The following is a 27,624-nucleotide window of genomic DNA, read 5'->3' as shown; positions in this document are numbered from 1 at the left end:
TGCAACCATTCAGTAACTTTATTGCTCACCTTTCATACAACCAGCATTCTTTGAATAGGCTTCTTTCACAGCATCACAATGCCTTAGGTATAAAGAAAATCCAGCAAAAAGCATTATGTGGCTCTTGGTCAAGGCTTAATAAACATTACAAACCCACACAGGCTTGGTTTCCTGCAGCATTCATAGAGAAAATGCCTGGGCATAAACTTTATGCCCAAGTCGTAGTGCATTTGTTTAAGGAAAAAATAAATAAAATGAAGAGCTACCCTGCACCACCCTCAAAAAAAAAAATCCAAACACTCAGGAGAACTAGGTGGGCTTATATTTGATAACTGCACTTATATACCATGCTTAAACCGCATAGTCCCCTATGGCTAAACACAGAATGTATTTTAGGGCTGTTCTGGTTGACCTTGCTGCCTGTAGTAGAGCTCATGTAATGGAGTTTAACCCATCAGAAAAGAAACCTGGACTCAATGTAAAAGCAGTAGGAGATATTAAACGCTTAATATCTTTAAAAAAATCAGAAGTTATCCTCCTCATTCATAGGATAGGGGATAATGTGCTGATCGCTGGGGTCGAGGAGGCTCTGTAGAGCCCCATCTTGATTGAAGTGGAAGTGTGCATGCTTGACCTCCACTCCACTCATTGTCTACGAGACACCCGGAGAAAGCCAAGTACAACGCTTGGTTATATCTACCTGTCACATTGCATTAAATTTAGCAGATGTTGACAATGTCCACCTTTACTCCATTCAAGACTGGGCTGTACATTCTCAGGGATCCCGAGATCGGGACTCTGGGACCCAGGGAAATGAGGCCCTGATCCCTGTCTTGAATGAAGTGCAGCTTGAGCATGTGCTCCTCTGATCCATTTAAGACAGGGTTGCAGAACTCCATTCTCACGGTCCAAGGACCCCGATCTCAGGATAACTGGAGGTCCCAGGGGTCAGACCCTTAAGTTATCAGCAAGTTATCCTCTATCCTATGATTAGGGAATAGGATAAATTGTACCATAGGAAAGAACCTTTTAAATTCTCAATACTCTGTACAGAATACATCGGTTCAGAGCAGCCCTTTGCTAGCTGCAGCAGCACAACTGCCATTGTATTGCTAGATTCAGGTCTGAGTCCATGGTCAAGTGTAACTTAACTGTTTGACTATATATATGTATATATATTTTGTAATGTCAAACATTTGCTATTTTTTTGACCATTTGATTTTTACAGTGGAAATACATGCTCTTCGCATGGTGCAAGCAGCAGTGACATCACTATGGTGATCACCCCATGTGGCATGCATGCCGATAGCCGCGGGTCACATGGGGTGATCGCCATAGTCACGATCGGGAATAGGGGGATGCAATCTGTATGTACACTAGAAATGTATTTTTTTAGGGTCTTAAAACATGATGGAACTTTGCAGAAAATGTGATGATGTTTAAGTCACAATGTTAAAGTTGAGTATAGTCAGAAGAAACAAATATCTTTGTCAGGATAAAGTCAATATGAAGGATCAAAAAACACATTTCAAGTTACACAGAAAAGACATTTCTGCTGCACATATATCTACACTGAATTATATGTTCTCATGGGTCGGTCCTGCAGCAGATTTCTGGACCAATAATCCACTGCATGTTAGGCCACGTGCACATGTTCGGTATTTGACATCAGTATTTGCAAGCCAAAATCAGGAGAGGAACAGAGGAAAGTAGAATAAAAACACAACACCACTTCTGTATTTTTCACCAACTCCTGGTGTTTGGCTTACAAATACTGGCAAAATTTAGAGAAATGTCATCTACACAATGCAGAGAATCATAGCATATAATGATCGTCATTGCTGATCCGATATCCCAATAGGTCAATTTTCACTTTTTGCAATGCATTTCAATGAATCCAAAGCATTTCCACAATGGAATCCACAGCAAAATCTTCCTCATTCGCGGCAGATTTTTCATTTTCTGCACAAATTAGTCCCTTAAAGACCCCCATACAGAACATATAGCTGTTCATACAAAAAATAAACTAACACCCCCCCTTCCTTTGCAAACCCTCATACACAGGATCGCTTGGCTCGGCTGAGAATTCATGTGTTCCCTATGAGAGTGCCACTGTCAAACTCCTCTTACTTCCCAGAAACCAAGGGTCGGCTATGGGAAATCAAACTTGACGGATCCTTCTCTCCCCCAACATCAGGTGTCAGAGGAGAGATGAGAGGCCCCCATCCACATTAGGCTGTTGGCTGAGCCCGCTGATATCTGTGAGTTTGACAACTTTATTTTTATTTTAATGTTTATGTGGTCATTAATAGAACCACATTAATACAGTCCACGTTAGGCTTAGCTAATTATCAGGTGTCCAGCTGTCTGGCCCCCCAGTAGTTGTGTTTGGTTGCTTACGTGTTCTGCAGCATCTGTTATGAGGAAGTGTAGTTTGACAATCACCCTTTAAATGAATGGTCATCCTTGTTAGGCCGGCTTCACAATCAGAGTACAGACTGATGTATGGACTCTCCATGGGCCTCTTAACCCAAAGCTCTCTAAGCCCAATAGGCATATATGAAGCAGTCGAGTTGGGGGACAGAAGACTTGCGGACAGTCTGTACATCACTGTCCGTGCATGTTGGACATGTGAGGCCGGTCTAATATACGGGCAGGATAAATATGTTATAATAGGGCCTTATAGACAAACCTTTCCAGTAACACCCATTTAAAGTCTTGTGTCGCCCAAGGTATTACACAAAGATGGCAGTGAAGTAGAAATTTACAGGAGTCATAGAAATTGGCAATACAGAAAAGGCAAAAAGGACTCCAGGAAGATATGAAGCCCTGCACAAAATGCTCAGTTAGTCAGCACTGAACAAGGCCTGGGCTGTGGCTTAGTTTCATGATGTAAAATGGGCAGTATCTAGTTAGAAAGGCATGGTCATGGGGAATATTACCGCACTTGGTGCAGTGTACTCCGTAGTGAGAGAAGTCTGACAAATTCACACCAGATGCCGTGTTGTATGGAAGGCGTAGAAGAAAAAAAAAAGTTTTCAGGAATAAGATTTTATTATTTGACGCCACAGATGAAATAGGTTATGTGTCAGATGGAATAAGCTGATAAAAAAAAAAATAGAAAAAAAAAAACAACTTTTCTGATCCGCGTGTCACTCTTATTACCTGAGCTCTACTATAATCACAGCTGAAATAATCTCAACTGGTGTAGTGCCTTCCTTGTCCAAAACCAGACTGGTTATATTGATAACCTCCATGCTGAAAGTGCTGCTCAAATTGACCCCCTTGGTTATAGCTCTGTGCTCCACGACCACCCCAACCACCACCATGTCCGCCTCTTCCACCACGGCCACCCCGCCCTCCTCTGCCACCTCCACGGCCACCTCCTCGGTCATTCTGATGGCCACTGTCTTGATATCTGTTGTCTTGTTGGTAGCCTCCACCCTGAAATCCACCTCCAGAGTAGGATGAGCCTTGGTAGCCACCATATCCTCCTCCTCCTCCTTGGTAACCACCTGAATTTTGGTAACCACCACTGTTTCCTTGATAGCCACCACCACCTTGGTAGCCCCCAGTTTGAAATCCAGAATCTCTATAGCCACTATCTTGATAGTGTCCACCAGTATTACTGCCACCACCATCTGTCCAGTTTCCTTGAACTTTGCTTCCCCTACCACCTCTGTTACCACCTTGATCATATCCGCCTCGTCCTCCGCCTCGACTACCACTTTGTTCATAGCTGCCTCGTCCTCCACCGTGTTCATAGCCTCCGCGACCACCGCCATGTTCATAGCCTCCCCGACTGCTGCCATGTTCATAGCCTCCCCGACTGCTGCCATGTTCATAGCCTCCTCGACCGCTGCCATGTTCATAGCCTCCTCGACCACTGTAAGACTGTTCATAACCACCTCGTCCACCACCTCTTCCACCTTGCGGGGGTCCATCTTGTCTCTTCTGCCAGGGAGGCATTTCTGGAGGAGGAGCCTCTATTTCATTGGGTCGGCCACCTCTATCAGGAACTCTACCCATTAATATCTGAAAATAAGGACACATTACTTATATGGGTTATGGAGATTTATAAAAATAATATTAATGAATCCTGCATGAACGTAAAAATACATGAATTGTAACTAGCAGACTATGAGGGGGACAATTATTGGGCAACTGGCAGGAGAAATCTGGCAGAAAATTACAAGCTCCAGCATACTTTGGACTAAGACCAGGGTACAAAATGTTGGCCTTAGTAAATACCTTTCTTTTAGTTTTTCAAAGAGAGTCAAGAAAATAAGATTAATATGTAAAAACAGACATGTATTTCACATTTCAGTGTAACTGAAGACTGCCGAATCGTGACAGTGCAATTTGCTCACTTGCGGTCAAGTGTCGACTAGGCTCATCTGGCTTCTTTCAAAAGCAGTGAACTGCGAGACGTTACATGAGACCAGGTGACACGTGACCGGAAGTATCCAAATCGCATGCAGAATCATGTGACCGTTCTCCAGCTCAGGGCATTCAGGAAAATCTTGACAGTCTGCGCATTTCACACCATCACAATTCAGCAGTCCGCAGTCACATGGAGTGGCTGCAGACTTTTCATTTTGATACGGACAATCCCTTTAATTATTAAAATGAATGTTAAGACATCTCAGTATGTATACATTCATCAGCCAAATATATTCTAGATGATCCATTCAATTAGATTACCGGAAACCAAATCACAGTGGTAAGAAGACTTCGGTAAAAGATGCTAATTAAAACTGAAGTTTTCTGCTGAGAATTTCATTACTTAAAAGAAAATTCAATTTACACTTTAGCGGCCAGCCATCAGGATGGCTGGAGCCCACTGTAAGGTGGCCTTACATGAGTAGTAGAAACATTCAGTTTTAGAAAGGATGAGTGTTAAAGAAAACCGGTCATGTCACCAAACGCTATTAATCTGCAGATATAGGGTTAATTTGAAGGTTAACAGTGGTCCGATGTTGTCAATCTGCAATACTAAAAGTTGGACTACCAGGAGAAAATGTTATTCCTCCTGGGAGTTGACGACTTTCAGTCATAAAGGCGTGCAGGGAGCGGCTACAGTCACCACTCATAGCGTAGTTAGCAGTGGCTGTAAGAACGCCCCGACACGGTGACAGCTCGCTCTGCACATATGGGGCTTCACAGGAGCTATCACTCACAGCGCCCGGGCACCCTTACAGGCACCACTCACTAAACGGTAACGGACGCTGCTCCATGCACGGCTCTATGACTGAAAGCCGGCGGCTTTCATTTCCTCCCAGTAGCCCTGCTTTCAGTAATGAAGCCAAACATTATTGTAATACTACTAACCTGTAGATTATCCATACATCTGAAGGTTAATAGCATTTGAGGACATGACAGGTTCCCCCATGACAGAGCCCAACAGGTAACAGGGAAAAAATCTTCAATATAAAGCTGAACCATTATTCACAATAATTTACATGGGAACATCTCACTACTTGCATATTATCCGACGTGCAATTTTGGAATTAATTGGTTATTCCAACCTAACTTGCTGATTGCCAGGGATCCCACCCAGTCTTGAGGAAGATGCTTTGGAAAGCTCCAACTGAATGGAGCTACGTGACGGCTGAGCACTGAATGTGGCTCTCTGGCAGTGTTATAGACCGTGAACAGGAAGCCCTATAAAAATGCTATGTCAGAAAATAAAATTAGGAAAATAAGAAATGGAGATGCCCCTCATCCTCCCCTGCAACGGCCATCTATATACAGTATATTATAAATAAGAAAAAAAAATAATTATCTTCTTTAATATGTATATTATACATATACACATAGTGGGGTGAATAAGTATTTGATTCACTGCCCATTTTACAAGTTTTCCCACATATAAACAATGGAAAGGTCTGTAATTTTTATTATAAGTACAATTCAACTGTGAGAGCCAGAATCTAAAAATAAAAAACAGAAAATCACATTGTATGATTTTTACATAATTAAATTGGATTTTATTGCATGAAATGAGTATTTGATCACCTACGAACCAGCAAGAATTCTGGCTCTCACAGACATGTTAGTTTTTCTTTAAGAATCCTCCTACTCTGCACTCATTACCTGTATTAACTGCACCTGATGGAACTTGTTACCTGTATAAAAGACATCTGTCCACACACTCCATCACACCACAACCTCTCCACCATGGCCAAGACCAAAGAGCTGCCAGGTACAAAATTGTAGCCCTGCACAAGGCTGGGATGGACTACAGGACAATAGGCAAGCATATTGGTGAGAAGGTAACAACTGTTGGCACAATTATTAGAAAATGGAAGAAACACAAGATGACTGTCAATCTTTCTTGGTCTGGGGCTGCATGCAAGATCTTGCCTCGTGGTGTAAAGATGATTCTGAGAAAGGTCAGGAATCAGCCCAGAACTACACAGAACTTGGTCAATGACCTGAAGAGAGATGAAACCACATTCTCAAACATTACCATTAGTAACACACTACGCCATTGTGGATTAAAATTCTGCAGGGCACGCAGGGTGCCCCTGCTCATGCCAGCACATCCAGACCCATTTAAAGTTCACCAATGACCATCTGGATGATTCCAGAGGTATGGGAGAAGGTCATGTGGTTAGATGAGACCAAACTAGAACTTTTTGGCATCAACTCCACTCGCTGTGTTTTGAGGAAGACGAATGAGTACAACCCCAAAAACACCGTCCCAAGCGTGAAGCATGGTGGGAGAAACATCATACTTTAGGGGTGCTTTTCTGCAAAGGGGACAGGACGACTTTACCGTATAAAAGGGAGGATGGATAGGGTCATGTATCGTGAGATTATGGCCAACAACCGTTTTCCATCAGTACAAGCATTGAAAATGGGTCGTGGCTGGGTCTTCCAGCATGACAATGACCCAAAACACAGACAGGGCAACTAAGGAGTGTCTCTGTAAGAAGCATTTCAAGGTCCTAGAGTGGCCTAGCCAGTCTCCAGACCTGAACCCAATTGAAACTCAATGTTGTCCAGTGACCGCACCGAAACCTGAAAGATCTGGAAAAGTGAGCCAAAATGCCTGCTTCAATGTGTGCAAACTTGGTCTAGAACTACAGGAAACATCTGACCTCTATAATTGCAAACAAAGGTTTCTGCACCAAATATTAAAGTTCTGTTTTTCTGATGTATCAAATACTTATTTCATACAATAAAATGCAAATTAATTATGTAAAAATCATACAATGACTTTCTGGAATATTTTTCGATTCTGTCTCTCACAGTTGAATTGTACACTACCGTTCAAAAGTTTAGGGTCACCCAGACAATTTTGTGTTTTCCATGAAAGCTCATACTTTTATTAATCATATGAGTTGCCAAATGAATTTAAAATCTAATCCAGACATTAACAAGGTTCGAAAAAAAGATTTTTTTTTTTTTAAATAATTTTCTCCTTCAAACTTTGCTTTCGTAAAAGAATGCTCCCTTTGCAGCAATTACAGCATTGCAGACCTTTGGCATTCCATCAGTTAATTTGCTGAGGTAATCTGGAGAAATTGCACCCTATGTTTCCAGAAGCCCTTCTCAAGTTGGTTTGGCTTGATGGGCACTTTTTGTGTACCATACGGTCAAGCTGCTCCCACAACAGCTCAATGGGGTTGAGATCTGGTGACTGCGTTCGCCACTCCATTACAGATAGAATACCAGCTGCCTGCTTCTTCCCTAAATAGTTCTTGCATGATTCGGATTTGCGCTTTGGGTCACAGGATATGGCATGGCGTTGCAAAATGGAGTGATAGCCTTCCTTATTCATAATCCTGTTTTCCTTGTACAAATCTCCTACTTTACCAGCACCAAAGCAACCCCAGACCATCACATTACCTCCAACATGCTTGACAGATGGCATCAGACACTCTTCCAGCATCTTTTCAGTTGTTCTGCGTCTCACAAATGTTCTTCTGTGTGATCCAAACATCTCAAACTTGAATTCGTCTGCCATAACACTTTTTTTCAATCTTCCTCTGTCCAATGTTTGTGTTCTTTTGTCCAAATTAATCTTTTCCTTTTATTAGCCAGTCTCAGATATGGCTTTTTCTTTGCCACTCTGCCCTGAAGGCCATCCTGGAGTCGCCTCTTCACTGTAGACGTTGACACTGGCGTTCTGCGTGTACTATTCAATGAAGCTGCCAGTTGAGGACCTGTGAGGCATCGATTTCTCAAACTACAGACTCTAATATACTTGTCTTGTTGCTCAGTTGTGCAGCGGGGCCTCCCGCTTCTCTTTCTACTCTGGTTAGAGCCTGTTTGTGCTCTCCTCTGAAGGGAGTCGTACACACCGTTGTAGGAAATCTTCAATTTCTTGGCAATTTCTCGCATGGAATAGCCTTCATTTTTAAGAACAAGAATAGACTCGAGTTTCACATGAAAGTTCTTTTTCTCTGGCCATTTTGAGAGTTTAATGGAACCAACAAAAGTAATGCTCCAGATTCTCAAGTAGCTCAAAGGAAGGTCAGGTTTATAGGTTCTCTAATCAGCCAAACTGTTTTCAGCTGTGCTAACATACTTGCACAAGGGTTTTTAAGGGTATTCTAACCATCCATCAGCCTTCTAACAAAGTTAGTAAACACAAAGTACCATAAAAACACTGGAGTGAGGGTTGTTGGAAATGGGCCTCTATACACCTATGAAGATATTGCATTACAAACCAGACGTTTGCAGCTAGAATAGTCATTTACCACATTAACAATGTATAGAGTGGATTTCTGAATCATTTAATGTTAGCTTCACTGGAAAAAAACTGCTTTTTTTCTTTCAAAAATAGGGACATTTCTAAGTGACCCTGAACTTTTGCACGGTAGTGTACCTACGATAAAAAGTACAGACCTCTCTATTCTGTGTTGGTGAGAAAACTCACAAAATCGGCAGTGTATCAAACACTTATTCTCACCACTGTATAAATACACACACACACACATATATATTTATTTTTACACAACTGTGTCTCAACTCCAACCACTCCCATGTCACCCACCTTATTAATGGCACAGGCGGTCTTCTCCCGGATCGAACCGCTACTAGTTCTCAAGATTTTTGAAAGATCGTGCCGAGCCGCCAACAAGTGTGCAACAGAGATGGAGCTTTTACCTGACAAGGCTGCCCGCTTAGGCTGGTAAACCTTTGCCAGTTTTTCAGACTGACTCTGTGACAAGAGAAGTAAATCAGACGTTATGGAAAGGAACGACTCCTGGAGAGAGTCCTAGCATTTCAACATGTTCAAAGATTTGATCATACAAACACGGCCATGAAGGGCTTGTGTGCAGACAGATCATTTTCCAGGCACTGACGCTCTCTAGTGGTAGAGATGAGTTTTATGTGCAGTTATTAGCAAAGAACATTCACAAAAATCTGAGCTAAATGTCTTCACTGGTGGCACATTATAAAAGATTCCCATTAACGACTTTAATCAATGGCGTATTAACTAGTTATGCCCTGAAATCATTCAGACTTTGGTACGAATAAGGGGGGACAGTCTGTATTCTTAATAGGAAAGTTGGTGCACTTGTAGATCAATGGCAGATACTTGATCAGCCATAACAAACACATGGTGGGAAAAACAATATAATAAAAAATTCCAGCTAATTGTATTCGGGACACTTTGCATAGATTATAATATTCCCTTATACATAAATAATGGAAATCTAATTGACTTTTGGGGGAATATTTACCAAAATGCATTCTAAAATAAGGCTAAAAAATTAGGGAAGTAGAAACCCAATCAATCTACTATATAATTGTCTAAGGGTCACTTCCGTCTGTCTGTCTTTCTGTCTGTCCTTCTGTCTGTCACGGATATTCATTGGTCGCGGCCTCTGTCGGTCATGGAATCCACGTCGCTGATTGGTCGTGGCTGTTTTGCCTCGACCAATCGGCACAGTCCGGTGGAAAAATGGCCACTCCTTCCTCCCCGCAGTTAGTGCCCGCTCCGTACTCCCCTCCAGTCTGCCCTCACACAGGGTTAATGGCAGCGGTAACGGACTGCGTTATGCCGCGGTGTAATGCACTCCGTTACCGCTGCTATTAACCCTGTGTGACCAACTTTTTACTATTCATGCTGCCTATGCAGCATGAATAGTAAAACAATCTAATGTTAAAAATAATAATAATAATAAAAAAAATTGTATACTCACCGTCCGTCGGCACCCGGATCGACAACAGGCCTTTCCCGCTCGCGACGCTTTGGTAACCGGTCCATGCTGCGATCTCGCGAGATGATGACGTAGCGTTCTCGCGAGACCGCTACGTCGTCATCTCGCGACACCGCAATGCACTCTTGAGACCGGAGCGCACAAGTAGCGTCGGTAAATGCTTCGCTTGGATCCGGGGGCTCCGGAAGGTGAGTATATAACTTTTTTTTTTTTATTTCTTTTTTTTTAACAGGGATATGATGCCCACATTGCTATATACTACGTGGGCTGGGCAATATACTACATGAGCTGGGCAATATACTACGTGGCTGGGCAATATACTACATGGGCTGTGCTATATACTACATGGGCTGGGCTATATACTACGTGGCTGGGCAATATACCACGTGGGCTGGGCAATATACCGCGTGGGCTGCGCAATGTACCGCGTGGGCTGCGCAATGTACCGCGTGGGCTGCGCAATGTACCGCGTGGGCTGCGCAATGTACTGCGTGGGCTGCGCAATGTACTGCGCGGGCTGCGCAATGTACTGCGCGGGCTGCGCAATGTACTGCGTGACCTGCGCAATGTACTGCGTGACCTGCGCAATGTACTGCGTGGGCTGCGCAATGTACTGCGTGGGCTGCGTAATGTACTGAGTGGCTGTGAAATATACTACGTGGGCTGTGCTATACACTACGCATACATATTCTAGAATACCCGATGCGTTAGAATCGGGCCACCATCTAGTATCTGTATATTCTATTTGAAATGACTTTAGTTTTGTGCCATGTCTGTGATCTGCTTTTTTTCTACAAAATTAAACAACTGAATGAACATCCTCCAAGGCCGGTGATTACATAATTTTTGCCATGGGTTGCATATGAAATGCTCGATTTCACTTTGTGACACTTTTACCTTTGCCCTATCTGACCAGCCAAATGACTGAACAGTCACATCCAGACGTTTCACCAACATTTTCCTCCGGACTTCGTATTCGTTGGTTATGGCTTGATTAATTGCTTCTATTTTCTCCTGGAAAAAAAAGACAAATATAGATGAAAAGGCTAAACTGTCTATATCCCTACCAGTTTGGATAAGACTATTTTCTGAATGTATATAGGGTTGTGAAAAACATTACAAAGGATTCACCTACTATTTAACATTCCCATAGTCATCCTATTGGTTCTACTAACAGCTCTAAGTGGCATCTTCTGAGAAATTAAATGTCCATAAAGAGTTGAAGTGCAGTATCTTTCACTCTGTTTCTGCTCTCCATTAGATGTTAAAAAGTGAAGTAAAGAAAGTGCCAACACCTACAGTGCTGGCAACATGCTGATGAAGAGAATCTACCTGCTCTAAAGATTCGATGGCAAATCATACAGCATAAAAGTGAAAACAATCTCTGAAAATATTAGGGTGCTTTCATATTGTGTTCTGTGTCCCTGTCGGGGCATACTTTCGAGATCCCCCGGCAAAACATGGTCCGGACATATGCGCAAGTGGGGCCATAGACTGCATGGTGCCAGCAGAGCGAACGAGCGCTCTGACGTGCACCATTTTCATTTTGGGAAGTGTACGCCAATAGGAGGCAGACACTCAGACGTAGCAGACTGTGTCTGAGTGTCCACCTCTGTTAGGCATTCACTCTCGAAAAAAGTGCGTGGCAGAGCGCATGTTCGCTCTGCCATCATCATTAAAGTCCATTGGCCCCGATGGTGCATGCGCTGTACCTTGTTTTGAGGGGGATTTCGGACATTTGCCATGACAGGGACACAGAATGTAATGTGAAAGCACACTTACATAGATATGTGGACCAACAGCAGCTTTAACTTGCTTTGAGGGTTGAGATATTTGGCTTTCCTATAGGGTGTGTGTGAAGAATTGTAAGATTTTAAGTTTTATTTAAAATGATCACTCTCAGCAGCACATCAACATCAGCACCTGTGTGAACAAGGCAATGTGCTGCCGAGATAGTCCATGCACACAGAACAATTTTATTTATGATCGTGCTGTGGTCATAGAAGAGTGGTCGGCCAATTGGCTTGGTGGAAGCTGATCTAATGTGTGTGTGGGGGCCTCCTGATTCTCTTCTGACAGAAGATGTTGGAGGAAATAAGGAACCAACATGTCTAATTCAGGACTGTCGATCCTTCTAATTTTGGGAAGATAATCCAAGGAGTGTGTCTGTCTCTCATAGAGAACACCGAAACGCTTGGCAGATTTAGCGCTCCTGTGCATGGAGTTATCAGAAGAGAAAACTGTTGGCTGAACCATTCTTTGTCCGTTCCAGTCTTTATTGGGGCACATAAAATAAATCTCCTAATAGCCAGATTCCTACTCCACACTGATGAGGGGCAAACACCCCGAAACAGCTGTCTGTGGATGGATACCATGCTTGGCATAGGTGGTTTTCCTGTATTGGATGGTTTCCTTTATTGGATGCTGCCCTTCCCGTGGTTGTTCCTTCCCGGGGAAAGGTCTGGCTATTCACTGCTTGCGTTGAGAAACACGTGATGGTGTCTCCACAGCTATCCTACATGCATTTGCATATTTCCCATAAGGGATGGGGGCAGTGTTCTGGATCACTGCGTTGAGAAACACGTGATGGTGTCTCCGCGGTGTTGGATGTTTTGGTCTCCCCGAGGCCAATCATCTGTTCCTTTATAAAATAAATCTGTCAGCAGGTGTTTCCTATGTAATGTGAAGACAGCAGGAGATAGAGGCTGAAATGCAGAATTCAGGGATGTGTCACTTAGCAAACTACAGCACGCACTTTAATAACTGAAGGATTTATCACTAAGGCCTCTTTCACACTTCCGTTTTTCAGCTTCCGTCACAATCCGTCGTTTTTTGAGAATGCAGGATCCTGCATTTTTCCATAGACTTGTATTAGTGACGGATGACCATCCGTTTCATCCGTCTTTCACTGGATCCTGCATAAAAAAAGGTCCGTCGGGCAGAGAAAACGTTCAGAGGAACGTTTTTTCTGCATGTCGGAAAATCGGTCAGCGATGCATCCTGCGCTGCCCGTCACTGGCTACAATGGAAGTCTATGGGCGCAGGATGCGTCGCCGCCTGTGAAAAGCAGGAATCCAGCGACGGGTCCCACCTTTTCAAAGAGAGCATGCGTGGAAGAATTTCCCGTCAGGGAAATTCTCTCTCGCTCGCTTTCTCTTTTTACTATTGATGCTCAATAGTAACAAGATATAATGTTAAAAATAATTAAAATCGCAATATTCTCACCTACCGGCGTTCCCGCACAGTGTCACCGATGTTCCCGGCAGCTAGCGTTACTTCCTAGTAATACATTGCGAAATCTCGCGAGAAGTCGCAGTCTTGCGAGACCGCGACTTCTCGCGAGATTTCGCACTGTACAGTATTACTAGGAATGCTATTTTTTAACCTGGTTTGTGTTGACGCATACACAACAGGTGCAAATAGGCTTGACGGGTCCGTCAGAAAGACGGGCCCAGTGCACACGTTTTCCACAATCTGCACAGGATCCGTCATTTCAATGTCTTGACGGATCCTGTGCAGATTTGGAAGACGGAAGTGTGAAAGAAGCCTAAGAGATTAACATTGCCGGACTAGTCTGATAGTGCCTTTGCTGTGATAAGCAGCTTACTGTCTATGGACTTTGTACACAAAGAGCCTGGTGTGGGCGGGGCTAGCTTTCTCAGCTCTGCTTCATTCTAAATCTAAAAAACCTGAGAAAGTCTGAACCTAGTAATCTGTGTGATAAATCATTGGATTCAGCTTCTCTTTACCTACATCATGTAGCAAAAACCTGCCAACAGATTCCCTTTAATGCACCTGAAGAATCATCTATAATTTGCCTGGATATCCATAGAGATTTGCAAATCACACAACCCTTTAATACGGAGTACAACGTGAACATTGCTTTGTGTGGCTGATCTCTCATTAAGGGCATAAACCATTTACTACTCACCCAGTGAGATGGCCCCAGCGTCTTGCTTAGGAGGGGCTTTCCTAGATGACTGGGCGGCACTTTTGCTAAAGTTTCTTTTAACTAGGAAAACAATGTACAAGATAAAACATGGAGAAATCAATAAAACTTTATATTGTGGTTATTGGGTGATTTTGGTTACATTATGTTGAAATTATGTAATAACACTTTATCCAGGTTTCCTGTCTGAGGTACATGAAACGTCTTGGTCATCGGAATGTGCCAACTGTCGTCAGGCAGCGACTATAGATACACACTCTTGTACTTGGCTCCTGTCACTGCTAAGCAATTAAAGATGGGCAAGAACCTGCCAGAAAGATAATATTAATGTACGGGGCGGCTGTTCGAGTAATCAACAATGCATTCTAAATGCCTATGCGTGTGCTAGCCTGCAATACAGAAGGCAGGGCATCAGCAGGGTGCTGGCACAGGGCGCTGTACTGGTCCAATAATTGTGCGGCTATCCACTATCCTTGAATCATTTGACAGTGAAATACATTTTTTTAGGCATGGATGGTTTTACAATTAAATAGAAGCTTACTAACCTTCCAGTGCCCCCACAGTTCCAGCACAGGCCACGCCGAGCGTCTGTGTCGGCTCAGGAAGTGGTGTCTGCTGCAGAGGTCAGAAGAACATGTCGTTCTCAGAAGAAGCACTCTTATAGTTACTTGACCTCTGCAGACAACCACCAGCTCCAGCAGTCCTGAGCCTTCCAAATGGAGTGGACACCGCTTCTGTAGCAGGCATAAACCTATGGAGCGGCATGTACTTGGTCCACAAGGTGAAAATGACTGTTTAGAATTTTTTTTTCACATTTATTGGTTTTATGAACAAATATAAAAATGTATACAAATACCAACTGTAATGGGAATGGCGGAACCACTGTGCCGTGATCCGAGGTGAGCCTGGAGGGGCGAGACTAGGAAACACCTGACTTTTCGTTAGTCCCTGATGGTGGGGTAAGGCTTGGCTCCAGATGGAAGCCAGGTGTTCCTCCAGGACAAACCTCGTACGCACGGCCGCTGACCCCCAAAGGGGCAGTAGGTGGAAAGGCCAAGACTAGATGCACTTTACAAGTACAGGCAGGCACAGCAGGAATACTGGGAGACACGGAAGGTGTAGACAGGTACAGTTGCTATACAGATTGGCACAGCAGGTGCAGGCAGGTATGGCTGGTATACAGACTGGCACAGCAGGTGCTGGTAGACACACCCAATATACAGGCAGGCAGGTGCTGGTAGACACGCCCGATATACAAGCAGGCAGGAGGAGGCGGGCACGCTCGATATACAGACAGGCAGGTACAGGCTGGCACGCCCGATATACAGGCAGGCAGGTGCAGGCTGGCACGCCCGATATACAGGCAGGCAGGTGCAGGCAGACACGCCCAATATATAGCCAGGCAGGTGCAGGCGGGCACGCTCGATATACAGACAGGCAGGTACAGGCTGGCACGACCGATATACAGGCAGGCAGGTGCAGGCTGGCACGCCCGATATACAGGCAGGCAGGTGGAGGCAGGCACGCCCAATATATAGCCAGGCAGGTGCAGGCGGGCACGCTCGATATACAGACAGGCAGGTACAGGCTGGCACGCCCGATATACAGGCAGGCAGGTGCAGGCTGGCACGCCCGATATACAGGCAGGCAGGTGGAGGCGGGCACGCCCAATATACAGCCAGGCAGGTGCAAGCGGGCACGCCCGATATACAGCCAGGCAGGTGCAAGCGGGCATGCCCGATATACAGGCAGGTAGGTGCTGGTAGACATGCCCGATATACAGGCAGGCAGGTGGAGGCGGGCACGTCCAATATATAGCCAGGCAGGTGCAGGCGGGCACACTCGATATACAGCCAGGCAGGTGCAGGCAGGCACGCCCAATATACAGGCAGTCAGATGCAGGCGGGCACACTTCATATACAGACACACAGGGCAAGTACGGGCAGACAGGTACAGGACATGGAAGCTGACTGGCATGTACTGGGGACCTCAGAAATAGCAAGCGTGCAGAATACCGACATTACACGTTGCTCGGGCATCTCCCATCAGGTGGAGCTGCCTTAAATAAAAGGTGCCTCCCAGCCATTGGCTGGGAACACATTAGGACGGCGGGCACTGTCCCTTTAAGGAGGAAGCATGTGCGCACCCTAAGCACAGTGACCAGGTATTTGCGAGCAGTGGGCAGACCCTGGGCAGCAGTCGAAGGGGGAGGAAGTGCAGGACTGGGGCCGTGGCGGTGAAGGAGTCAGCGTCCCTGCCGATGGAGAGGAGAAACGTGCAGGGTCGCCGGTGATACAACAAAGTATTTGCAAACCGTGGAGACCGAAAGTCTCCAACAATGTAATGATGACGATATTAATTAAAACAGCCTATGCTGAGTAATTAAATAATTCAACAAGAAGTGTCCAAGAATTGCCTCAAACCTGAGGAGGAAAGGCTGGGGAAAACCAACTAAAAAGAGAGAATAAGGCTACTTTCACACTAGCGTCGTACGACGCACGACGAATTGCGTCGTTACGACGTACCGACGCTAGCAGTGAATGGGCCACACAACGGGGGCAGCGGATGCTGCTTTTCAACGCATCCGCTGCCCCATTGTGAGGTGCGGGGAGGCGGGGGCGGAGTTCCGGCCGCGCATGCACGGTCGGAAAAGACGGTCTCGACGCACCAAAAAACGTTACATGCAACGTTTTTTGGTGGCGACGGTCCAACGCAGCACGACGGTTGCGACGTGTGGCAATGCGTCGCACTGCGTTGCTAATGCAAGTCTATGGAGAAAAAACGCATCCTGCAAGCACTTTTGCAGGATGCGTTTTTTCTACAAAAGGACGCATAGCGACGTGCAGTGCACGACGCTAGTGTGAAAGTAGCCTAAGAGAAGAACAGAGAGGAATGAAAGGGAAACAGAAAAGAGGTGGGGAACAGGGGGCAGACTGGAAAACATTGCACTATTAAAAAGCTGAGGTGCAGACGGCTTAAAATGGAATCATTTCAGATTGATCTGGACCTATAAAAGGGGAGGATAGGAACGCATCGCAGTGGAACAATTTATTGGCATTTCTCATCTTTTCCTTCTGTTTGAATTGTCAGCATGTCCAAGTGCTGGGTCACAGCAATTTCTGCAAACTATTCTGCCAACGATGGTGTATTTGGAGATTTCCAATGACGTGGAATGATTGTTTTGGCAACTTGCAGCAAATGTCGCAGGAGTGATTTTTTTTTTTTTTTTACAGTTATGTCCAGACATAGGGAACATGAACAGCATGAACCAACTAAGGTTTATTTTTAAGGTATTGCCAAACCCCGGGAACCTCCAAATCACCTTAATGACTCCCTCTGACAAAACCCACCAAATGTGTCAGCATGCCCTGAGAAGGCAGACAACACCAGCAAATGTTGAGATCTCTGGGGAATCCGTGGTTATCTGTTAGAGGGGAGGTTTAGAATTTTAAAACCATCCATGCCTGAAAATGTCACAGTTGGACAACTCCTTTAAGGAAGCTACCCGAATAAATCAATGTCGGACCCTTTATTAAGCTTTCCAAGATGACCCATGCCAGCAACCCATGTACAGACAGCAGTTTCAGGAAGAGCTCCTCATCGGTGTACAGAAGGGTTGAGATGGGCGAATGAGATACCTTCGATGTACCCCAAAGCATAGATGTCTGCAGAATTTGCTAAAACAGCATCACCTTTCAGAGTTAAAAAAAAACTTACTTTTTTTTCAATTCCGCTGAAAAACTGGAACATGGTTATATTGGCTGGAGGTTTGGACATTCCCAGAGTCATGCACACAGTCTTCAGCTCCGTGAACACCTCGCTGCCGCCATCTTGCTCTTTTTTTGCAGGTATATTTACACACAACATTCTTGCAGCTTCAAGTTCGGATAGCAGATATGCTGTGGAGGGGCAGAGTCACAGCGACAGGTTACCATTTATCCATACAAGGTACTTCTGATAACAATACTTTTAGAGATCGTCAAAAAGATGTGCATGACCCTGGTCCAGTGACTGTGCCACTAGTGTGTGGCCGCTAGACCAAAGCCCGGCGAACCTCCCCCTGTCTTTCCTGATTAGTAGGGGTGGAGCGAGGTAATTATTGCGATGCCTTGTGCGCATGATTTTGAGGCAGGCCTAATAATCATAAGAGGAGATGGGATCCTGGCAGGTAGAGGGAGGTTCACAGGGCTCTGGTCTTATGGCCATAGATTACCATCATTAAACATTTTGCAAGGAATTGTCTGAAAAGTCAGTCTCGTAGCATATTTACCCAGATAGTCACAAAGTATGATATCAGATTTTATGGTGTGTGCAGGAAAGAAACCAGAGGAGAATCTTTGGAAAGCTGCACATGCCGTGCAATGCTGGGGTATTGGGTGTACAATGATGCCTAACTGAAAGAACAATAAAGTAATAACTCTTCTGTCCAGTCTGGAGGGCGATCACGTTTTATGCTAACAGGAGTGGTTGAGGAGGTTCAGAGCAACTGATGGCCATAGACACAGTCATATGAAAGGTGGCATTTCACTACGGCAAGTCCATTAAAGAGTATTCCATATATTAGCAAGTAATGATTGCTGGGAGTTCAATCTCTTGAACGTCCACTGATCCTGAGAATCAAACAGCCGCAGCTCTAGAGCGCCCCCACTGTGACCCACAGTGCAGGGAACTGCTCAAAGATGACATTGTACAGAGGAAAAAACATGTAGGGGACAAAGTGTGACGCCCTCATTCTCAGAATCGATTATGGAGGACAGACCAGACAATGGTCATCCACTCCTGAATGACCCGTCAGTGATACGCAAAGAAAAAAAAAAATTATATCCACTCACCTTCTGAACCGGCGCCGCTCTTCCATGTCTAGTGCTGCATTTCCCACTGGCGCCTGGCATCAACATTCCAGACTTCACAGCCAATCAGCTGAATGTTTTGCCAGGAGACAATTGGAAAGACACAAAAGTGGCGCAGGACCGGGTGGAGAATATAAATTTTGTTGTCACCTCTCTTGGCCCATTAAGCCCCTTAAAATGTAGCTAAAATTGTAATGAGATCACTTACTTAGTAGGAGTAGGCAGTTTTTCTTATCAAGAAGGCGTTTAGTGACATCTCCTGATGTCAAGGATGTATACGGACAGTTCATCTCCGTCAGCAGACCACTCATTTCTAACTGGAACCCTTCAGCTTCAGCGGGGCCTGGAAGGAAAGCACGGAAATATAAAAAAATGGGAGAAAACAACGTACTTTATGCATTTATGTATAGTGAGAAAAAATAAGGATGCGCACACAGCTTTACGGACGAGGTGCAAGCTGAATCAGAAGGATCCGCAATATAGAAAATGGTCAAACAGCTGTACTCTCGACTAGTTTGCTTAAAATATTTAAATTTGACAAAATTTGCACCACAAAAAAAATTATATATATATATATATATATATATATATATATATATATATATATATATATATATATATACATACACACATACACACACAGTTTTCAAGTGAAGCTAAAGAATCAAAAAACGTGTGACATTTCAACCTTCATAAAGGTCTTTCTCAAAGGACGCTGAAAAGACAAATTAAATACATATCAATATACATATCATAATGTGGTATGTGCAGTTTTAGAATTGCAATGAAACAAGAAAAAAAGAAAATTAACACAGACATCGATATAATGATTAATAAGTTCAAGTCGCTGTCAACAAACAAGATTATTCGGTGAACATAAAAACTAGAAAAATAGCATTGATCAAGGGTAAAGACAAAGAAGGAAAGGGGGATCAAAATAACAACAGGAGCTTGCTTCAAAAAGAGTTTAAATGAAGTAGGAAATAGGGTAACCATATAGGACTGACCTATTAATGATTCAGCATGGCCAGAGTGCTGTTTTGCAGTTTTGGTGCTGGTGGTATGCTGGAAAAATAATGGCCCATATTTAATGTACTGTTCCTTTAAGAGAAACAGGGCTCTAGACATAGTGATCGAAAAAAGATTATGCTAAGTACTAACCATTGGTGTCCGGTCTTAACACCTATGATCAAAAAAACCCGTTCATTCGTCCTTGATACTGGGCACTTCCTTCAGATGATTCGACAAATGTCTGACATCTCTACGGACAGTCTTCTTGTCACCCTAGACATAAATAGTCTCTATACGTCGATTCAGCTCGATTTAGGCCTTCTTGCGGTACATAACCTCCTTGTGAGGACATTGGAACTTTCCAAAAATTCCATAGACCTTTGCATGGAACTATTATCTATGGTTCTTAAAGACAATTATTTCCTATTCGGGGATCAATTTTATTTTCAAATACGGGGTACAGCGATGGGCTCTAGTGTAGCCCCTGCTTATGCAAATTGGTGCATGGATTCCTTCGAACACGAATTCGTCTATACCAATAATCTATTCTTTGAAATAAAAACTTGCAGGAAAAAAAAAAAGCGCAGATAGGGTCTTATCTCATTATTTACAAGTGTCGTATAAGCAAAAAGCTGCTCACCTGATTGTAGTGTAATGAAAGCGTGTATATGCCAGCTGCTGCAGATCCACGGGTCGACACGCGACCATAACAGGAATGTTATAAAAGGAAGAATTGTGGATTATGTCAGCGAAGCTAACCAATTCGAAGTCAGACGTAGTGCAGGAATTATGGTGGTTTATTTAACGCGTTTCAGAGTCTATATGACTCCTCCTTCAGGAAATACCACGTCAACAATAATCCACAAATCTTCCTTTATAACAATAATCTATTCTTACAGCACTCCAAATGCTGTCATCCATCAACCAAAAAGTTTACCACGATCACAATTCAAACATATCTCCAGGATTGTCTCTGACAATAATATTCTCTCTACTTGTTTGGACGAAACGACACAGAAGTTGCTGAATAGTGATTACCCCCCTAAAATCCTATCAAAAGAAAGGGGAAGGTCACTTAATAGAACCCATCCATCACCACCATCACGATCAATAAGAACGTATTCTATTTGTACATACCTATCATCCCGTCATGCCAAAAGTTTACAACATTATAAGGAGACATTGGCCTCTCCTCAACAAAACCTATCCACAAATTGAGGCTTTCAAGAGTCCAGCACTAATGTGTACCTGCAGACCACGTAATCTTAAGGACCACTTAGTAAGGGCAGTTATTGGGGATTCTCAAAAAGAAAAACATTTATTGGGCCCAGGCGGACTGGCACATTTCCTTGTTTAAGCTGTGCCGCCTGTTCAAATGTTATAAAATCAAGTGATATCACTCACCCACACACAGGCAAACGCTATCCTATTAAAGGCTTCTTCACATGCGATTGCAATTTTGTTGTCTATGCAATCAAATGCCCTTGTGGCTTGTTGTACATCGGCGAGACGATACAGCATGTAAAGGATAGGATAGCAAGCCACAAATCAACCATTCGATGTAAGAAAACATGGCTTCCACTTCCAGAGCATTTTCTAACTATGGGACACACAGTATCACAACTTAGATTTCAGGTTTTGGAACAGGTGGCCGACTGAGAAGGGGTGGTAACCATATCAAGTTGTTAAAAGAGAGAGAATCATATTGGATCCATACTCTACAAACTTTAGCCCCGAAGGGTCTCAACAGAGAGTTGGACTATATCATTTACTGATCTTATGTGATTATAAATAATTGCTCATCATGTATTGGGTCATCGTGGACTGTAAACTTTGTATTTAATACTATGTCTTCTTTTCACAGTATTCTACCTTCTACTCAACAGTGAGCTTGCCTTCTCTTTAGCCTTTTTCTCCATTTTTCCAACAGACGAGCTAAAACATAACACAACCAGGGGTAAGTACTCCAGAACTTTATTTATTTATTTGCTTTTTTGTTTTATTTAGTTTTGTTTGTTTTTATTTTAGTTTTTATCATTATTATTATTAGCATTATTTCTAATTTTATTTATTCTCATTTTCCATTCTATTTGTTTCATCATATTTCATTTTTATTATCATTTTATTTCTCATTTCATTATTCTTATTTCCTTTTTTATCAATTTTTATCCATCAAATTATAGAATACCTTATTGAATATGGCATGATTTTTCATTATTATTTTTTTCATTTTCATTTCACTCATTTACTTTTATTTTTCACAAACACATCCATCTGCATTCCACATGCACTTTGTCATAGGATCATTTACCTCTGTCTCCTATTACAGCCATACAATGCTACTTTCCTCCCTTCACACTGCAATGTGTCAATTAGTCACACTGTGCAGACTCACCACTTCATGAGTTCCAAGCCTCACTTTGATAACTCATTGTGACTCCAGTGTGCATGCGCGTGGCTACGCAACTAACCAGGCTTCCCTTGAGCTTTACGGCGGTTGCTTCCGGGTCAGACACACCGGAATTACACCGCTCGGCGCCCATTTATACGCATCCACTGCCACCAATGTCCATACATTACCACTATAGCGCTGCAACACGCGCCCTGGCACAGCGCCCCATACAGTGCTGGATTGCGCTTAACTGAAGACTGGACACCAAAGGTTAGTACTTAGCATAATGTTTTTTCGATCACTATGTCTAGATCCCTGTTTCTCTTAAAGGAACAGTACATTAAATATGGGCCATTATTTTTCCAGCATACCACCAGCCCCAAAATTGCATAACGGCACTCTGGCCATTCTGAAATCATTAATTGGTCAGTCCTATATGGTTACCCTATTTCCTACTTCATTTAAACTCTTCTTAAAGCAAGCTCCTGTTGTTATTTTGATCCCCCTTTCCTTCTTTGTCTTTACCCTTGATCAATGCTATTTCTCTAGTTTTATATGTTCACAGAATAATCTTGTTTGTTAACAGCGACTTGAACTTATTAATCATACCAATGTCTGTATGTTAATTTTCTTTTTTTTTGTTTCATTGCAGTTCTAAAACTGCATATACCACATTATGATATGTATATTGATATGTATTTAATTTGTCTTTTCAGCGTCCTTTGAGAAAGACCTTTATGAAGGTTGAAACGTCACACGTCGCACAAACCTGGTGATAAAAGATCGCCTACCGAAAATGAACAGTAAAATAAAAGGATACAACACTCCAAGCAAAGCGCTACATATTATAGGGGATATTCGGGACTTTATAAAAAACAAAATATGTACCTGAGCACTAACAGGCAGGTAATTGCAACTTACCTGCCTGTTGTGTCCGGGGCCATTCCTCCCCAGCACACAGCGGCCACAGACGCTCCTGCCGGGCATTCAGAAGCCTCTGCTGACATCAAGTCTACAGAGCGGAGGCTTCTTTTCCACTCAGCTCTGTCGACAAGGTGGGACTTTCGATGTCATTCTGATTGACAGCCAGATCCATGCTGCCTAACTGGAGGAGCTGGCTGTCAATCAGAATGACGTCGGAAGTCCCGCCCTCTCTTCTAAATGTTTTAAATTAATCCGTGTATACATGCATGGAATATGGTGTGAGTGTGTTAATATACTCACCTACTGCTGCTCTCTCCGGTGTCCAGCGCTGTTCTTTTCCTCTTCTCATCGACGTCACCGCAGTTCAGCCTTGCCAGCTCACTCTATGCGTGAGCCGGAAATCTCATTTACAATGACAGCCTATGGTGCCCCATTGTGACGCTCCATAGACATATTGTGAAAGCCACGTCCGGGTCACGCAGAGTGCGGCATGACCCGGAGAGTCTGCAGAGGGGTGACATCACTGAGAATGGGAGCAGAATGGCGCACACATTTCATTTAAATAAATATATAGATTGGAGGGCTTATTTTGCCATTTGCTTGGAATGAGGTGTCGGATTTCCAGTAAAAATTTCAGCCAAAAGGCGTTTGCACTTGTCCATAGACAGCATTCATTCTGGACATCAGTGGTGGTCTATCATCTCACCCGCACATATATTCATGTCCCTTATATTATCTGCTTACTATTAGTGGCTTCTACATTTTCTTCCAATTTGCAGAACAGCCTCAGCTCCGTTACCAGCCAGGCGCAGAGTTTGGTATATTCTGGGGACAGGGCTCCTTGAGCGGCTGCTTGGACCAAGGCCCCCTCATCCATTAAGGATCCTTTGTACCTGTGGGGGATAGTTATAGGGTTATTAATGTAGTGGGCAGCAACATTACACTCATACTGATAACACAGATCAGCACACAATGCATGATTACATCACTTACCATGTAGTTAGTGTATTAATAGAAATATGCGGGTTTTGCTTTCAGCTCTGATAGACTATCTAAGGTTAGTTCTATATGTCTGACTGCTATTGAGGGTGTGTGGGCACCTGCGGAGGTCACAGCTGTAGGCCGGTTTCACACATTAACTTTCACAGACCAAGTACGGGTCATGTTGTCAATTCTGGCTGAAGATCTCCTGACTCGAATTCAATGGCCTCATATATACAAATATGCTAAGATGGAGACCATCAGCCGGTCCAGACATTGTGGTCTGTACTAGGACTCAAAGTCAGATGTATGAAACCAGCCTATGGCAGTGACTAAAAATGAGAGATCTTTATGAATCGCCGAGGCAGCACTGGCTTCTTAAAAAAAGAGTTGCGAATGGCGGGAGGTAAAAAGATTTGCAGGCCTCCCACCTGGAGATTACTGACCTGGCTGATAGACAGAGTTCTTCAAATTGATTCTCTTATCTCGACCTCTAGTTGTGCCCACCCTCAACAGCTGTCTATCGAATGCTTGTGTGGTCGACAGCTATTCCTCCCAACCCCAGCTCCCCAAAGAGAGCTGACTGATGGGCCGGGGACATACTGGGGTAGTAGGGAGCTGACCTATAGGGCCGGGGACATACTGGGTAGTAGGGAGCTGACGGATGGGGCCGGGGACATACTGGAGTTGGAGTAGTAGGGGGCTGACGGACAGGGCCGGGGACATACTGCGTAGTAGGGAGCTGACGGATGGGGCCGGGGACATACTGGGGTAGTAGGGAGCTGACGGATGGGGCCGGGGACATAATGGGGTAGTAGGGAGCTGACGGATGGGGCCGGGGACAAACTGGGGTAGTAGGGAGCTGACCGATAGGGCTGGGGACAAACTGGGGTAGTAGGGAGCTGACCGATAGGGCCGGGGACAAACTGGAGTAGTAGGGAGCTGACGGATGGGGCCGGGGACATACTGGGGTAGTAGGGGGCTGACGGATGAGGCCGGGGACATACTGGGGTAGTAGGGAGCTGACCGATAGGGCTGGGGACAAACTGGGGTAGTAGGGAGCTGACTGATGAGGCCGGGGACAAACTGGAGTAGTAGGGAGCTGACGGACAGGGCCGGGGACATACTGGGGTAGTAGGGAGCTGACGGATGGGGCCGGGGACATACTGGGGTAGTAGGGAGCTGACGGATGGGGCCGGGGATATACTGGGGTAGTAGGGAGCTGACGGATGGGGCCGGGGACATACTGGGGTAGAAGGGAGCTGACGGATGGGGCCCGGGACACACTATGGTAGTAGGGAGCTCACTGATGGGGCCGGGGACATACTGGGGTAGTAGGGAGCTCACTGATAAGGCTGGAGACATACTGGGGTAGTAGGGAGCTGACTGATAGGGCCGGGATATATATTGGGGCAGTAGGGAGCTGACGGATGAGGCTGGGGACATTCTGGGGTAGTAGGGAGCTGACGGATGGGGCCGGGGACATTCTGGGGTAGTAGGGAGCTGACGGATGGGGCCGAGGACATACTGGGGTAGTAGGGAGCTGACGGATGGGGCCGGGGACATTCTGGGGTAGTAGGGAGCTGACGGATGGGGCCGGGGACATTCTAGGGCAGTAGGGAGCTGACGGATGAGGCTGGGGACATTCTGGGGTAGTAGGGAGCTGACGGATGAGGCCGGGGACATTCTGGGGTAGTAGGGAGCGGACGGATGAGGCCAGGGACATACTGGGGTAGTAGGGAGCTGACGGATGAGGCTGGGGACATTCTGGGGTAGTATGGAGCTGACTGATGGGGCCGGGGACATTCTGGGGTAGTAGGGAGCTGACGGATGGGGCCGGGGACATTCTAGGGCAGTAGGGAGCTGACGGATGAGGCTGGGGACATTCTGGGGTAGTAGGGAGCTGACTGATGGGGCCGGGGACATTCTGGGGTAGTAGGGAGCTGACGGATGAGGCCGGGGACATTCTGGGGTAGTAGGGAGCTGACGGATGAGGCCGGGGACATACTGGGGTAGTAGGGAGCTGACGGATGAGGCCGGGGACATACTGGGGTAGTAGGGAGCTGACGGATGGGGCCGGGGACATTCTGGGGTAGTAGGGAGCTGACTGATGGGGCCGGGGACATTCTGGGGTAGTAGGGAGCTGACGGATGAGGCCGGGGACATTCTGGGGTAGTAGGGAGCTGACTGATGGGGCCGGGGACATTCTGGGGTAGTAGGGAGCTGACGGATGAGGCCGGGGACATTCTGGGGTAGTAGGGAGCTGACGGATGAGGCCGGGGACATACTGGGGTAGTAGGGAGCTGACGGATGAGGCCGGGGACATACTGGGGTAGTAGGGAGCTGACGGATGGGGTCGGGGACATTCTGGGGTAGTAGGGAGCTGACGGATGAGGCCGGGGACATTCTGGGGTAGTAAGGAGCTGACGGATGAGGCCGGGGACATTCTGGGGTAGTAGGGAGCTGACTGATGGGGCCGGGGACATTCTGGGGTAGTAGGGAGCTGACGGATGAGGCCGGGGACATTCTGGGGTAGTAGGGAGCTGACTGATGGGGCCGGGGACATTCTGGGGTAGTAGGGAGCTGACTGATGGGGTCACTGATTCCTCCTGACCGATTCTTTCTAACACATTGGCTGAATCCAATGTGCACATTTCACAGGTCACATGTTGTCTCCGGAGCAGGACTCGGCAGCCTCACGGCCGGTCCGGGAGTCACGGTCTGCACTGGGACATGTAAGCTGTGTCCGCCGCCCTCCGTAATCAGGGCCACATAGTGGGGCCCTGCACGCTGCACTCCTCCGCCATGTGGGACCCATCTGCTGACAGCACTGAGGGTGGGGCCTGCACACGTAGCAGGGGCTCGTGTTACCAGTGAACATATGGCTGCTGATCATCTCCCGGAGCGGAACATGGCTGACACATGCGCTGCTCCTACAGGGAATCCCCGGGCAGAGGCGCCTATTCTCCCCGCACTGTAGGGAAGTGCTAGCTAAGCAATTGTCCTGTAATGCGGCTCTGTTACATGCAGCAGAGTGTGCGGCGCCTGGGAGCACAATAGGGACCGTGCAGCTGTGCGCGGAGCACCGGGAATAGGTCCCACTGAGGCTGGTGTATGGGGCGACTATAACCGGCTGACCGGAGGAGGAGGAAACGTGCGGCACATATGGCAGCCATACCCCAGGTCTTCCAGCGCCTCCAGGATGTCATTCTCCATGGTGTCACAGTCCATGGCGTCAGCAGAACCAGCGCTGCACAGCTACGACAGCCGGGGAGATGTGGCAGGACAGAGCCTACTGGGGAAAAGGACCTGTGGTGACGTCACGACCATGCCTCA

At 45.4% G+C, this 27,624-nt stretch overlaps 1 protein-coding gene across 1 annotated transcript; it reads right to left on the bottom strand.

The window, feature by feature from the left end:
• FAM98A (family with sequence similarity 98 member A) lies at window positions 1–27,624 on the bottom strand. The gene is made up of 8 exons (XM_077283010.1): window positions 27,467–27,624; window positions 24,052–24,200; window positions 19,189–19,323; window positions 17,848–18,029; window positions 14,113–14,193; window positions 11,079–11,195; window positions 9,008–9,175; window positions 1–4,035 (listed from the first exon to the last, which is right to left on the bottom strand). The coding sequence occupies exons 1-8, from the start codon at window positions 27,517–27,519 to the stop codon at window positions 3,199–3,201; spliced, it is 1,722 nt and encodes a 573-aa protein (XP_077139125.1). The 5' UTR covers window positions 27,520–27,624; the 3' UTR covers window positions 1–3,198.

Source organism: Ranitomeya variabilis, chromosome 2 (assembly GCF_051348905.1).
Source record: "Ranitomeya variabilis isolate aRanVar5 chromosome 2, aRanVar5.hap1, whole genome shotgun sequence".
In the NCBI taxonomy this organism is placed as follows: domain Eukaryota; kingdom Metazoa; phylum Chordata; class Amphibia; order Anura; family Dendrobatidae; genus Ranitomeya; species Ranitomeya variabilis.
Note: the sequence above shows the minus strand (reverse complement) of the source record. Positions and strands in the feature narration are given on the sequence as shown.

What these genes read in the sequence shown, in the direction of transcription:
- FAM98A (XM_077283010.1), bottom strand. Translation starts at nt 27,519, where the DNA reads ATGGACTGTGACACCATGGAGAATGACATCCTGGAGGCGCTGGAAGAC. An exon ending in AAATGTAGAAGCCACTAATA is followed by an intron (nt 19,324 to 24,051) that starts GTAAGCAGATAA and finishes CTTTCCTTCCAG; the next exon opens with GCCCCGCTGAAGCTGAAGGG. An exon ending in TCAGCGGAATTGAAAAAAAA is followed by an intron (nt 14,194 to 17,847) that starts GTAAGTTTTTTT and finishes TTGTTTTCCTAG; the next exon opens with TTAAAAGAAACTTTAGCAAA.